The sequence below is a fragment of the Lagopus muta genome, chromosome 3 (genome assembly GCF_023343835.1).
Source record: "Lagopus muta isolate bLagMut1 chromosome 3, bLagMut1 primary, whole genome shotgun sequence".
Classification (NCBI taxonomy): domain Eukaryota; kingdom Metazoa; phylum Chordata; class Aves; order Galliformes; family Phasianidae; genus Lagopus; species Lagopus muta.
In genome coordinates this window covers 64,110,584-64,125,955 of record NC_064435.1, presented here as the reverse complement: position 1 = coordinate 64,125,955, position 15,372 = coordinate 64,110,584, and the positions used below count along the sequence as shown (strand labels likewise).

The window sequence follows — 15,372 nt, the reverse complement described above, 5'->3', positions numbered from 1 at the left end:
ATTCAAAATTGTGGTATGAGTGAGTCAAAACTCTCAGCAGATAAAAACTGCTATCTATCCCAGTAGGATAATCAGATTATAATTACTGTCAGCTTGTTCTACAAACATACAGAAACAGAACAGCATCTCTTCTGGATTTAAAGATAATATCACTTTCCCCCCCCCCAATAACTCAATGGGTTTCCTTTCCTCCATCAATTTTTTGAGAAATCTGTTACTCCCACAGTTTTAGACAAGGAAATCATTTAGTTAAAGCAGAATCATTTTTAGATCTATTCTCATCCCTTGACACACACCGTTAAGTAGAGCTTATTTCAGTAGGATCCTTTTAATGACAAAACAGATTTTTGCAAGAGATACTCCTGTTACTAAGAAACACAGAACGCATGCAGAAATTCAGTCAAAACACAATCAGTTAACAGTTGGCTTTGAAAAATTACTCCGAAAGACATTATTAATGTTGCAATAAAATAAAGACACTTTAGCTTCTCTAAGCATTAGCATAACATGCTGGAAGATTATTGTTTTCTGTGGGAATTGTATCACCATTTCATTTTCTTCATCATTACTGCCTTGATGCCACAGTAAATAAGCCAGGTACTTTTAAACAGTTACTTTTCTTTTTCTCCTCACTTCTGACCACTCTAGATGTTAAGAAATAGAGTCTTAAGGATTTTAAGCTTCTATTTCAGCTATCCAGGTACACAGGTTATCTTCATATCAAATCTCCCTTTGGCTTTTTGGTAAATTTCAATTAAGAATGCGATTACTTCCGGACTGAAATACTTCCTTCTTTAGAAATGCCTGAGATTTTAAGAAAATTTATTGAGTCCATGAAAAAATCTGATCAAATTTGAAGCGCACATGACAGATGAAGAAAATGAAGCAAATAATGATAACCCTTCTCAAATTGAAAACAGTGCTCATCTTCCTAGTAGTACAAACCAAAATTCTACAAACAAGTATTTCAAGACATCACTCAAAATACTGATCTGGGTTTTAGATCATTTTACGATGTAATTTAGGCCCCACCAAAATTGAAAGCTGCAGAAACTTTAAGCTACAGCCATACCCGTGTGCATGCACTCATGTGAAAGTATCGCACACACTAAATTGCACTGAGGCCGTGACAACATGCAACTTAGTAATGTGCAATATCTCCACCAGAGCAAGCAGAATGGGAGCTTCAGGGAAGAAGGGTATGGTGCATTCAGGAAGAGAACGACATGCTGCTCAGGGAAAGGAAAATGGTTCAGGCAAAGGTGTGCATGCTACTACTTAGGAGACCTGTGAATTGGAGAGTTGCTACTTTAAAATAAAGTCCAGACAGAAGCACCACCTCCTTCTTTCAGGGTTGAAGTTTGAAGGACATAATTTTCCTGCTTACATGGGAGCTGGGTGACTTACAAACTAACTTAATTTTACAGAAGCTTTTTGAGGAAAGTAAATCTCACAATCTGTTATGTGCAGGTAATTTCCTCTAAGCCTCAACACAATTCACTGTCAAACACTGAAAACAAAAATATCTAAATCCAATAAACCAGTCTTATTGGGTCTCACATTCCTAAAGTAAATCATGTTCCTAACTCTGACTGAAAGTGCTGCCAACAGAAACAGTGCACAGCAGCCCAGGGAAGGTCCACCCCTCCCCTCTCCCTCAGGGCTCAGGACACAAGGCATGGCACTTTCACGCTCCAAGGAGAGGCAGGAGAAGGGGACAGCAAAAAAGGGCTCAGCAGCACCTTTACAGACCGCTGGAAGACCTTGCACAGACCAGCTGTGCCTCTGTCTCCTGCTCGTGGGTCACCTGGGTGCTTCATCCTCTAGCTTCTGCCAAATAGAGGGAGCTGCAACACTTGCAGAGAGCTGGGTCAGCAGCAGCAGGGTAATGGCAGACACTCCAGAAACACTGCTGCTACCATCTTGTGGTACATGCATCCCAAACACGGGATGAGGAGGGGGATCAAGGACAGAGCACAGCAGCAGAGGTGGAGGGCTGTCCCTGTGCCTGATGGGCAGCCTTCTTCTGTGGCAAGCCAAATAGCACTAAGGAGCCATCCTGGGAAAAGGGCCTTCAGCCCCTCCAACCATCCTCCTCTTCACACAAAGGGCATCTTTCAGGCCACCCAGCACCATTCCCTCCATCACAGTGGACATCACAGAATTTTCCTAATGTCACAGTAGTCACCACTATCCCATCCTTTGTTTCAGATCCTATAAAAACTCTGTGTCTGTCCCACCACTCACTGAGCTTCCAGGCCACAGGCAATTGCCAGTGATGACTGGAACGAAAAGGACTTGGGGCAGCAACTCCTCACTTTTATACGGGAATGAAGAGAAGTGGTTCCTGGAACAAAAGAGATGGAGGAGGCCCACAGTGGAGGAGGAGGAGGATGAAGAGCACACCTTTGATAAATGGCCAGTGTTGTCACCACTGCTGTGGAGCCCATGGAGATGTATCCGCCTCCAGATGAAGAACCAATGGAAGTAGATTGAGCTCCAGATAAAAAAGCAATAGAGGTGAATCTGTGTCCAAAACAGCCAACCTGACACAATACCAGCATGCCAGGGCTCCCTTTGGTGTGCTTACAGAAGCATCATTAAAAGGTTCAGGTGCCCATCACTATACCATCTGCGTGCAGTCTCCAGACAAATTAGCTGGGCCATCCATTAACATCTGCAGGCTTGCCTGCAGGATAGCTTTCTTCCCCATCCCTGTCTCTCATGAAGAGGTAGCATCTCTTCTGCATGGATTCCCAAGAAGGCAGACAGATGTGAATCTGGCTTCCTCTTGGCAGCTCCAACAGTGACAGGAAGCCTCCCTCACACGCCACTATAGGCCTTGGGTCCTGGAGACAGGGGTGTCTCAGCCTGAAGATAAGAAGGCTACCCAGCGGGTGCTTGAAGATGAAGACAAGACACAAAGGCAGTCCTTGCGCCCAAGGAGTAGCCTTTGTCTCTGTCAAGCAAAACAACACAGAGAAACTATCTTCAGGAAAGGGGCACTCAGACTTTCTAACCCTCTTCCTCCTTCCACACAAAGGGCATCTTTCAAGCCACAAAACACCACTCCCAACAGTTATGTCTTGCCATGTGTGGGGGGTCACTGTCACAATGACCACCACCAAACAACTTCTGTTTTGGGCTCTTATCACCTTCATGCCTACAGCTTGTCCAACATTCATGAGCTTCCAGGCCCCTGGCAATAGCTAATGATAGTCAAAACCAAGAGGACTTGGAGTAACGGCTGCCCACTTTTATGTGGGAACAAGAAGTATCCGTGGAACCAAGGAGTTTGAAGAGGACGATGTGGAAGAAGAAGATGAAGAAGAGAGTCACAGAATCAGAGAATCACCAAGGTTAGAAAAGACCTTCAAGATCATCCACAGTCCAAACATCCACCTATCACCAACAGTACTCACTAAACCACGTCCCTCAACACAAAATCCAAACATTCCTTGAACACCTCCAGGGTTGGTGACTCCACCACCTCCCTGGGCAGCCCATTCCAGTGCTTGACCACTCTTTCAGAAAAGTAGTATTTCCTAACATCCAGTCTAAATCTCCCTGAAGCAAGTCTGAGGCCTTCAAGCAACAGCCAGCTCTGTGACCACTACTGTGGAGTCCCTTCATCTCCAGATGAAGAACCAATGGAAGTAGATTGAGCTCCAGATAAAAAAAGCAATAGAGGTGAATCCGTGTCCAAAACAGCCAACCTGACACAATACCAGCATGCCAGGGCTCCCTTTGGTGTGCTCACAGCAACATCACTAAAAGGCTCAGGTGCCCACCACTATATCATCTGTGTGTAGTCCCCAGACAAATGAGCTGGGCTATCCATTAACACCTTGCAGGCTTGCCTGCAGGATAGCCTCCTTTCCCATCCCTATCTCTCATGAAGAGGTAGCATCTCTTCTGCATGGATTCCCAAGAAAGCAGACAAATGTGAACTTGGCCTCCTTTCAGCAGCTGAGTGTGGGAGACAAGAGGGCCCCACTATAGGCCTTGGGTCCTGGAGGTGGGGGTGTCTCAGCTTGAGGATTACGAGGCTATTCAGTGGATGCTTGAAAACAAGGCCACACTCTCTGTGCAGGCACAGAAAGAACAGCAGCAGATCAGTGAAAAAAGTTAGAACTGTTCCTCTGGAGAAGCAGAGGACTTCAAGTCAGGTAGGACGGAGTGCTAGAGTGCAGCATTAAGGTCTGTTCAAGATGATTCATTAGGAATTCTTTCCTAATGGTAATTTCCAGGAAATAGTATTTCCAGGAAATGGTATTTCCAGGTAATGGTAAACAGAACAGAAAATACGCTCTCCTCTCTTACTTGGTACTTTCTGCACCTGGACTCCTGCATCTCCTTTTGGTCTCCTTGGTACAGGAAATATATTGATGCATGTGACATGAGGACTTTCCAGACGGTGAAAGGCTGGGTATGTGGCATACAGGGCATGCTGAAGGAACGCTTTTGATCAGCATGAAGATGATGAGGCTTAGGAGAGGACCTGATTGCTGACTAAAGCTGACTACTGGAAGATGAAGCTTGAGTCTTCTCAGAGGTGCTCTGTTGTGTAAGGACGAGCGGCACCAGGCCCATGCTGGTATGGCAGATGAAGATTCCCAGCTAAATAAAAGGAAAAAAATGTAACCATGAGGTTGCTCAAACACACAACAGGTGCCCAGAGAGGATGTAGAGAATCTGTCCTTCAAGGTGTTCCAACCGGACTGAACAAGTCCTCAAGCAATCTGATTTGACTAGGGTTGCTTTGAGCAGGAGCCTGGACTGGAGACCTCTAAGAGTCTCTCCAACACTGCTTCTGCATTTTATCTCACAGACTTCCCCTATCTTCACAACTTTTGCAAAATTCTTAGAGATGCATCTTTTTGTCTTTCTACCACTTCCACTACTCAAGCAGGAATTTGGTGCTTGAGGCATTGTGGCAGAAACAGACAGATTCACCATCTTGCTCAAAATAAGCAGGAAAGCTGTTCTTAGCCAAATGATACACAGTTCAATCCGTGTCACTGGACAATTATTACTGTTTTTTGCAAATTCATCACCAAAGGAATTAGAAAAGTAATTCTAAAATCTACAGGTACTTAATAGAAAGATGAAATTGCAACGCACCTCTAAAGAGACATACTGCCATGGAAAAGATCTTGGTTTGATCCGGTGCTTGCTAGGTAATAACTCAAAGCTCAGCGATGCTTCAAGCTATAGAAATTATTTCCTGATTTCCCAGCTTTTCCCTAACCTTAGATTGGAGACAGATAGGAAAGGACACAAAGCAACAGAATTTACAGGAGTATCCCTGGTCCCTCACAGTGGACTAGTTACATGCACTTCTAGCTCTGTGCGTGTGCTATGTCCTGTTGGATAGTGATGGAGCTGAAGAGTTGTTGACTTTTGACTAAATCAGATCAAACACACAAGTATTTTGAGACTGTATTCACATTTGTGTAACGTTATCAGAGCCTAATGAGGAAAACAACTACAAAGGGCTAATTGTTTGGTAATTCATAATACAAATGCAGCCCCTTGTTCCCAACCTACCACCAAGCATTACGTACACATTTGTATGGCTTTTCTACATGACCTGAACAAGCCATTATTAGGATCCTACACCTCTAACAACAACTAATCTTAAAAAGGAAGAAAGGATAGCTGCTACGTTCTAACAAAAGAATAGACCTCCAGTGGCAACTGCTTTTCGCAATGGCAAACAAATCAGTCCTGCAAAAAGGACTTGAGAGTTTTGGAGGATGAATCTGGCTCTATAATTCTAAATTCTGCATGCATCCACACAGAAAACTGCTGGTTACAACCTTCATCTACATACTGAAAATAACATTAAGTATTCAGTGGAATACAAGCTAATCCAGAAGAATTATGAAAAATAATTTGGTAAAACTAAAAAAAAGTTTAAAAAAAAAAAAAAAGGAATAAAAACAAAAATTCTCAGAAGCTCTTCAAATAATTCATATAAGGTATCAAGCACAACCCACTCCAAATGAAAAAATACAAGAGACTGATTCAAGTTACGCTGGTGAACACACAGACTCAGCACCCTCTCAGTTTTTTAAAAATAAAAACACGTGAAAAGTAGCTTCATATCCCACATTCTGCAGACCTTACCTCCCATCACATTATCAATTACTGATGTACACTCTTTCCTGCTCCTTTTCTTTCTGCTTCTCTAACATCTTTTTTTTCTTCCCACCAATTCTCAGCACTGACAAATATCTTTGGTCATCTGTGTAACAGACCCATAACCTTAAATCCCCTTTAATACAATCTTCTTTGCAGAATACCCTCGCCTAGGGAAGTTACAATCTATTTTTTGACAATGTTCCCATCCACCCAGAGACACAGTAAAAAGAACAATTTGTGAGACAAGGAACTTTCAGCTTATAAATCTGCCAACACCTTTCAGAAAAACAGAGATGTTAACCACATGATCAATGAAAACTCAACAGCAGTTTCTCAAGAGAACGGCTGATAATTCTCTGGCAGAATTATTATTTGTTTTTTTCCATGGAGGTCTCTCCAAAAGTAATGCCTCCTATTTATTTCCATGGAAACTACGATGAAGAGCACAGCAACACTATTTGCTAGAGCAAATTCTCAGCTACAAAACACTATTTTTCAACACAGTCACAGTGCATTTTTGCAAGTGACGAGCAAGAGCCTGCTCATAAATATCTGCACGGCCATCTGGAACACGGCTTGTCTTTCATGTCACTGTTACCCCTGCTGAAACACTCCACTAGCCATCTCACTGTGCTCATGTCCACTTTATGGTTTCCATCAATGTTCAGCAATCGTTGATGAATGTCAATGGGCACAATTTTTTTCTACATGAGGAATTCAGTGACGCATCTTTGCTTCATATACACTTCCATGTCAGACGCCATTCTGCTAGACTGCCCCTCTGCTGCCATCTGTCACACAGCAACAAAATATAATGGAATACTGGTGGGAATGTTCAACCTCTACTGCCTTATCACCAACATCTGCCTCTGACATTGTGGGCCAACATAATAAAATAGGAGGTATTGCTTTCGGAGCAGTCCTCATACCTAGGCTGCTCCTTCATTTCAAACTGCTAAAGCACTATCACTGTTCAGCGTCTTACATGATCTAACCTTTAATTGCACAGCATACCTAGAAATAGCTTAACTTCAGTAACAAAAAACAACATTCACTTGTGTGGTACATAATATCATAGAATTGCTCAGGGTGGAAAAGACCTTAAAGATCATCGAGTCCAACCACAACCTAACTGTACTACCCTAACCCTAACAACCCTCCGCTAAATCATGTCCCCGAGCACCACATCCAAATGGTTTTTAAACACATCATCACCTCCCCAGGAGCCTATTCCAGCGCTCAACAACCCCTTCTGTAAAGAAGTTTTCCCTCATATCCAACCTAAACTTACCCTGGCATAACTTGAGGCAGTGAGTTTAATGCATCAATGGTTTAAAGTCTATTCATGTTTTGTATATATAACACTGTGAGAGATAGTTGTATAGAACTTAAAACAGAGACTGTTGGCTTTGTCTAGTCCATCAGTGTTTTGCAAAATGGAGCTATGATATAAAAAATGGATTTACATAAAGTATTTATGCTACTAATGTTAGAATTTCACACTGCTAACAGGTGAAGACTACTGTACCAACTCAAAATTGCTTTCTTGTAAAACCTCTCTGCAGAATACAAAAACACAAAAAATATTTCTTCACTAGTAGTAATAGTTTGTAGTAATTTAGAATGGTAGTAACGTAAGAAGATAACTAAGCATGAAATGATGTGGATGCACTCCACAGGTACAGCAAAATAGTGTTTCAAGTGAGGTAAGGATAATGCTCCCCACTTTTCCACTCTGCTGTAGTTTGGTAGATACAGTGGAGAAGTCTTGAGGAGATTATGAACTGGGTCCCTATCAGACAAAATTGAACTGGAACATGCACACCAGGAGCCAATCTCACACAGTCCAGCTACACATGGGTACTCAGTCCTCAAGATTAGACTAAAAATAGTTGCAAGTAACTCACTCCAAAATGAGCACTGTCCTCTATTTCATCTGTATTACTGTATGAGTCTGCTCATACAGAGCTATACTAGCTGTTAACACCATCACAGCTGCTGTCACCACGCTCACAGATAAGTTTGGACTGTGATGAGTGGATTAGTTTGCTTAATAACATATTAGCATTCACTACAGCATCAACCTCTACATTTTTGTTTCAGGTAAATCCAATCGAACTGCTCTTAACAATCAAGGTGGGAAAATGATCAATGCTAGATTCTTGAAAAGAGGAGATCAGTAACTCGTGTCTTTGAAAAATGAGCTGCTGTAAGTAACAAGTATTTGCAGTTGAACACTTTTTTTTTTCTTAAAGAATTATCCAGAAAGGGCAACAGATCAGGAGCATACCTTATTGCTTCCTCCACAGATTGGCCAACTATATTTGAGGAAGGACCTGGTTGAGACAGAGGCGTCAGGCTTATCACCCACTTCACTGGCTTGTAGTACTCATCACTAGAACTCAATAGGTAGAACAGCGTGGTCAGGAAAATCACCTGCAAAACAAATAGGAGTTGTAAATTGAAAGACAATAAATACTTTAAGAACTACAACATGCACATATTTTTCAGAACAGTGAACTTGACTGAGAAGGTACAAACTACTATTCCACAAGCTTGGAACACAAAGAGCTAGAAGAGTAATTCCACTCCTACTCCAGTAAGGACTTAACTAAACAGCAAACATCTTTTAGCCCTTTTCATCCTCTTCACAAAGTCAAAGTCTAGATCAAACAACCAGATGTTGATCTATATTGATCAACCATCTAGACTGTTTTTGTTTTTCCAGCAAAGACCTATACAGCAGATTACAATATTACTAAATAGTAACACCTATTCTTAAAAACAAACAAAGCCAAATAAACTGAGTTGTTTGGGGAGTTACTGTGTGGCTGGTTATGGGATATAAATTAACCAAAAACCCATAAATAGAACATACACAGTTTTTATTTGGCTGAGTATCCTCTCCTATGAGTTTGAAGATAATTTTGGCAGAAGCCACAGCAGTTGTACTCTTTTAATTTAAAGACCAAACTATACCATGAAATCATATTAGTTCCTGGTATCTCGCAGTTCACAATGTTTTACTTATTTTCCTGTCAGTGGGCTCAGCAACTTCTTCAGCTAAAGAAATATACATAATATACAAAAATACAACCAGCCTGAAATAGAAAACCTGAAACACAAAAAAATCCATTCTACTATATGCCACTGGTAAAGTATGGCTCATATTTGCTTTATCTGCAAGCCTTACTTCTTTTGTCTGTCTCCAAGATTTAAAAAAAAACTCTCACTTTTCTTATTTTCAGCCTACCAGCACGCTGGAATAAATAAAATCCTCATCTTCTCATAAACCAAATTGTCTGACCAACAGAATTCTCTTAACTTTCAACATTTTATTCTGTCTGCAGACATCTCATGCATTTCCTCTGCACTCTCTTTGAACGTGTTCAGTTAAAAAAAAAAATGCAAACAGTATAACGTGCAGTGTTAAGTTACCAGCCTCAACAAATCCATCCGTTTATCATCTCTGTTCCTAATTTATTTCTACTCAGTAAAATGTTATTGTTTTTCCCCTCACCATAACCTTTAACTTGGAAGTCACATTCAACTGTTCACCCAATATAACCTCTTTCCAAAACATCATGTACAGACAGGGACCGTACTTCATCTTCCCGAGTATTTAACTTTGGCCTTGATGATAAATCAATCTATCAACTAAAGCAAGTCACTATTTCAGCCCATTTGATCAGCATACTGTTAATATTGATTTTGAGATCATAAAAAACAAACTGAATCAGGCCCTGATTTAGTGGGAAATAACCGATCACCAGTAACAACATCAGCTATATTTTCTTACAACTGCAAGTAAAACCTAAAACCTGAAACACGTTTCAGCATCCTCAGTAATGCTGTAAACATGGTTGTTTTCTCCTTGGTAAGACATGCCATTTCTCCTGAGCTACTACAGTGTTTTCTTATGTAACTACAAAACTCCCTATCCTGAAGGAGGCACCCAGATATTGGTTAGTCTTCCTTCAGTTGGGACCCGGCAGCAGATCCTCATGGCAGTGAAACTTGCAACAGAAAAAGCCGTGTATTTCTATATGAACAATATCCTCTCATCTTGACACTCACAAAAAGTACACTGAAAAATGGCTCAATTAAATCTTGTTTTATTAGTACAGCTACAGTTAAATTCTTAGAATGCTACGCCTTGAGTGGCTTAGTGCATTCAGGGAATGAGGAAATTAACAGCAGCAGTCAGACAAAGCTTGATTATCTATGATGTGAGAAGAAAACCTAATTTAAGGCAGGCAATGAACAAGAGCTGGAGATCAGTTAAAGTGTCAACAAGCACAGCACCAGTACTGACAGGAAAAGTTATTCTTTCCTAGTGTCCACGAAAGAAACCTGCTTCCTGAAGGAGCAATGGATCACCAATACAGACAGACCCACTTCAACTGCACAACCCAAAGAAGGCATCTGGGATGAACAGCAGTAGAATAAAATTGCGTTAAAGCAAACTAAAAGCTATGAAAAGATAGGAAACTTAACTCAAACCTTTTTAAGACAAGATGCATGTAAAAGCATCAGACAAAATAAAATTAATTTTAGATCAGTTTTTGGTAGATAAATGTACTGGCTTTAGCACAGAAGTACTGAAATGACAAGAAGGAGCAGCCACAGAATATAATTTAACATGAGCAGCTCGCTGACTTTTCTTAAAATGGTTTCAGTAGAACATTCAGCAGTAAAACTGTATGTCCCTCCTCTACCTCTACAGGCATTTGAAAATGTTCACATCTGTTTGACAAGGTCTCTAATATTTTAGGCATATTCTAACCAGAAAGGCTAAGGCCCTCATCCTTCCTGGTGTGACAGAGGGGACACCTGCAACATTACAGAGGAGGAAGCATGACCACTCCGTGCTGGTGAGATAACTATATTGCTCACAGATATGTGTTGCTAGCTACTGTAGATTTGAGTTTAAGTTGCAATTTACGAAGCTGAAAATTTGTGAATTAGAAACCTCATGGGTTGAAGTGAAGAATGAGTGAAATCACATGTTAAGAGTAGTCTATACATAGGGGATTGTATGTTTATATTTTCCTAATAAGCTCATAAAATGAAGCTTATTTTACAGAATATGTTGTCTTGTAAATTTCAGAGATCCGAAAGGGACTGTTACTCAGATTCAGCCCACAACTCAAGTAGAGGAAACTGAGTAGGCTTTAGGGCATCCAGTCTTTAAAAGAGCAGCATATAATGAATATGATAAAAGCCACTGGACAGCTGATGTTAAATTTTGCATCTGAGCAATGACTGCATTAAGATGATCCGCAATTTGAATTTATCCTTTGTCTCAGATACCATTTCCAATGCATCACCACAGGTGAAGCTATAAATGAAGGAAGAAATGAAACACTGCCATGCAATCTTGCTGTTCTCCTCACTAACTAAAGAAGAGGTAATTAGAAAACAACAATAGTGATTCTCTTTAGTTTCAGGCAGTCATTAAATTAAGTCTTGCTGCTATTTGTTCTTTCTTAAATATTGAAAAGAACTCACACAACTGCCTTGAAATATCGTTAAACATTACTTTGATTTTACAACACTGTCTAGAAAGGCCTCCTTTCCTGAACAAGCATCACGACGGTAGTGAAGTTAAACTGGCAAAACATCTGTTTTTGTAACAAACGTTTTTCAGTGTTGAACTAGTAACTAGGACGTGGATTTCAGTGAGGCCTTCAAGATCTGTATTTATTTAGTTAAAATGGAATAAGTTGTAGGTCAGAGTTCTTAATATCACACACTGAGATCAAGATGTTCATAAGCTTTCAGCAAAGTTCCATTTAACCTATTTTTTCCCCTCTTCTAAAGGCATTACTTTGTTTAAGGATATGCTTACAAGAATATGCCATAAGATTTCAGCAGTAATTTTGGGTATAACAAGTTACAGCTCAATATCTACATGGCCAGAAACAAAGAGCTTTCAATGAATAGAACGATGGGAAGACTGCCCTGTCCTCAACATGGAAATTACAGTGTGGATTTAGGGTTCCTTTGCCTAGGATGTTCCCTGAATAACTGATTTGAAGGTTGCAACATCTCAATTCGGTAACGTTAGAGAACGCTTTAGGTTTGATTTTCAATGTTACAGTATGTGCAATTAGGTCCCTTCAGTAAAACCAGTCATATAAACACATAACATAGTACTTACCACTGAAAGCACAAAATTGAGAAGAGCTGTCCCACTATGGAAAAGGATCGTCACCAATGTTGTAACTGTAGTGAACAAGAGGCTCACATTCCGACTCATCACTATCCAGAGAGACTCCAGGATCTAGAAAAAAAGCAAGGAGTGCAAAAATCAAGCACCAGACTGAATTAGTTAACATACAGAATTGCATTCAGAGTCATTCTCCATCAAGTCATACAAAAAAAAAAAAAAAAAAGACATTTATATATTAAAAAAATAAATAAATAAATAAAATAAAATCATCTTCCCTTACCCCCATATTGCAACAGGTAACATTTAACTGGCCAAAGACAAGACCCTAGGTAGATATTTACAAAGTTTTGGGGAATTCTTCTTCCAGTGCTCAAAATAATTTCATCATGTAAAACTGCATAAAATCTAGACTATGTGACATTGTTTACTGTGATCTGTGTCACCACCAATCGAAAGTAGATCGCATCTTGGGAGAGAAAACTCAAAAGCATTTCCAAAGTGGAAATGCTAAAGCACAAAGAAAATCACAAAGTAGAAATGAAGCTGAAGGCAGCTTCAAATCAAGTAATACAATTACTACTTCAATATATTTGTATTAGATGTATGTAAATAAGTTGCATAATTTTCATAATGTCTGGTAGACAACTATACAGGAGATGATTTTGCACAGGGATGCAATAATTAGTCAAGTAGTTATGGAAAACTAATCAATCAATGCAGGACAACCTATTAAATCTTTTAGGGGCTTGGGAAACTGCTTATTAATTACAGATACTACAGAGTAGTTTTGAGATATGCCTTTAAATAAAGGATATCCAGTATAGCCAAATTAGTTTATGTCTGGATGCACATGCAACAAGCTAATTACGTCAGTAACTTCAGGGAATGGATTATCTGGCTGGGAGGTTTTCTTTCAGGATAGTAAACTCCTCAGCATAGGCTATAGCTGTGTAACAGTTTCACTACAAATTTTAAGCTAAGGAGCTCAGAATCTGGAGTAAACAACTGCAATTAATTCAAATGCAGGTATCAGGTGGTTCAATCAATACTGAGAACATTTCTTCTATAAGAACTTTCTTGTTATGTAGAGTCATTCATCAGAGCTGCTGAGCTAAGTTACCACTAGCACATACTTTGAAATATGCACAAATAGTGCCTCTCAGTGATCTTCAGTTTGACCTATGAAAGCAAGGACATGTTTTGAGACTGTATTCATCTGTAGAGTAAGTTCCCCCTAACATAAATTCACAATTACTTATTTCAAAATGTCTCATGAGAAAACAGACACTGCAGACACTTTGCTGAATATGTTATCAAAAAGCACTCAAAAAATCAGCTAACAGTAAAAAAGCAAAACACAAGCCCTTACACTTCTGATTTCACAGTGATGTTTGATTCCTAAACTTCTCTTACTAAAATGAATGCATGGGACTGGAATCATTATGAAGAACAGATGGTATTAGTTATATGCTTATGTAATTACTAGAAGAAAATCTGAGGGACAGAAAATAACGTTACAATATGAGAAAACATTACAATACAAAATTGAGCATCTGAAATTGGATATCAGTCCAACTCGATTTGGAATATACATTTATCAGTCACTGCTAAAGGAACAGACAGAAAAGCCTAACTGAGCTAAAGCTTTCTGTATATGTTTTAATGGAAGGTCTTCTGTCTTCCTGTCTGAGAAATCTCTGAATGAAAAACTGCTGGTAGAATGATGAATACTCTTGTGAAAGAAGCAAGATCAATTTAAGGAGACATGAGCAATTTCTCATATAACATTGAGGGAGTTTTAAGTGATCATTCACAGATTTGGTCAGCAACAATTTGCTTTTTCAAGGTTTCAAATATTACAGAAATGGAGTAAAAGTTACAGATGGAAAAATAAGCAACTGAGAAAGGATTCTCATCTCAGGATACAGTGTGAGGTCAAAAATTTGAGGCGGATGAGAGAACCTACTCTCCCCTAAACTGAGAATAGGACAGAACAAATCCACCCTGGAAATACATCACTGGAAGAACAGTTTAGTACTCTACTGCTTCTACTTAATACTGAAAAAATTCAATGAGTAAACACATCAGGAAACACCCTTGGAAAAACCAAAGCTATTGAGAAAGGAAAATGATGATTTGGAAAAGCTTACCTTTATATTAAATCTTAAGGCAATTTAATGTTTATATGGCAAATTGCTTCAAAATGATAAGATCTACCTACATCAAACTAAAGCTACTAGAGGTACTACAACAAACAAGCACGTTTTGAGGGAAGTACAGAAGTCTTCTGTGCTTTTATCTGATAATCACAGTTCAACTCCTGAATCAGTGCATACTGTTACGGACAAAATGAATGCCACTAATTCCCCTGCACAGGTATACCAGTGATTTAACTGTATGCTTTCAACTCTAATATTAAAGGTTCTTCCACTATGGGAAGTGAAACTTTTTAATTTTATTTTATTTGTTAAGTTTTACACCTAGCAGTTACTCCTCTTTTTCAAGAAGAACACTTCCTATTATTTCCATAAATGGGAAAGAGCTTATCTGCTTATAATTGCAAGATGACATGGTCTAACAGCTGTGTTTTAAAAGAACATACAGTGATCAGTACTACTCTGAAATATTTCAGAAAGTCATGGGACTAGCAAGAGTTATTCTATGGCAAGCTCTAGCCACAGTCTATGCATAGGTACGCATTACATGCGAGCAGTATAAACTTATTCTTTTTAGAAGTGAAGGAAGCCTCCCTATAGCTGCATATTCCTGCTGCACAGCATATAGCTGCACAGTTACCACTTTCAATAGTCTGTGTTTAAAAACAACGTTGAAGCAGTTTCAGGAATTTACATCTTGCTGTATGCTTAAGAATTACAGGTTAACACTAATTTTAAGTGCTCAAAAGCAGAAACATCCTATAGTTTCAATTATAGCCAAGACACTTACAAACCCCTCCAGACTGTAAAGCATAACCAAAACCTAAAGGAAACAAAGAACCTTACTAAACAACAATATCCACAAAAGTGCAAGAAAAAAATCCAAAGAAAAAA

At 39.4% G+C, this 15,372-nt stretch overlaps 1 protein-coding gene across 3 annotated transcripts in view; it reads right to left on the bottom strand.

Moving 5' to 3' along the window:
• Positions 1-15,372, bottom strand: part of TMEM245 (transmembrane protein 245) — a 67,949-nt gene that overhangs the window by 14,809 nt on the left and 37,768 nt on the right. For 2 of the 3 annotated variants that reach the window (XM_048938824.1, XM_048938826.1), the window contains 2 exons: positions 12,311-12,433; positions 8,438-8,583 (listed from right to left, as the gene is read on the bottom strand). In XM_048938824.1, the coding sequence (XP_048794781.1) occupies positions 8,438-8,583; positions 12,311-12,433 (269 nt within the window). Of the gene's footprint in view, positions 1-156; positions 4,621-8,437; positions 8,584-12,310; positions 12,434-15,372 lie in introns of those variants that run through there. The other variant, XM_048938827.1, reaches the window with a different exon arrangement.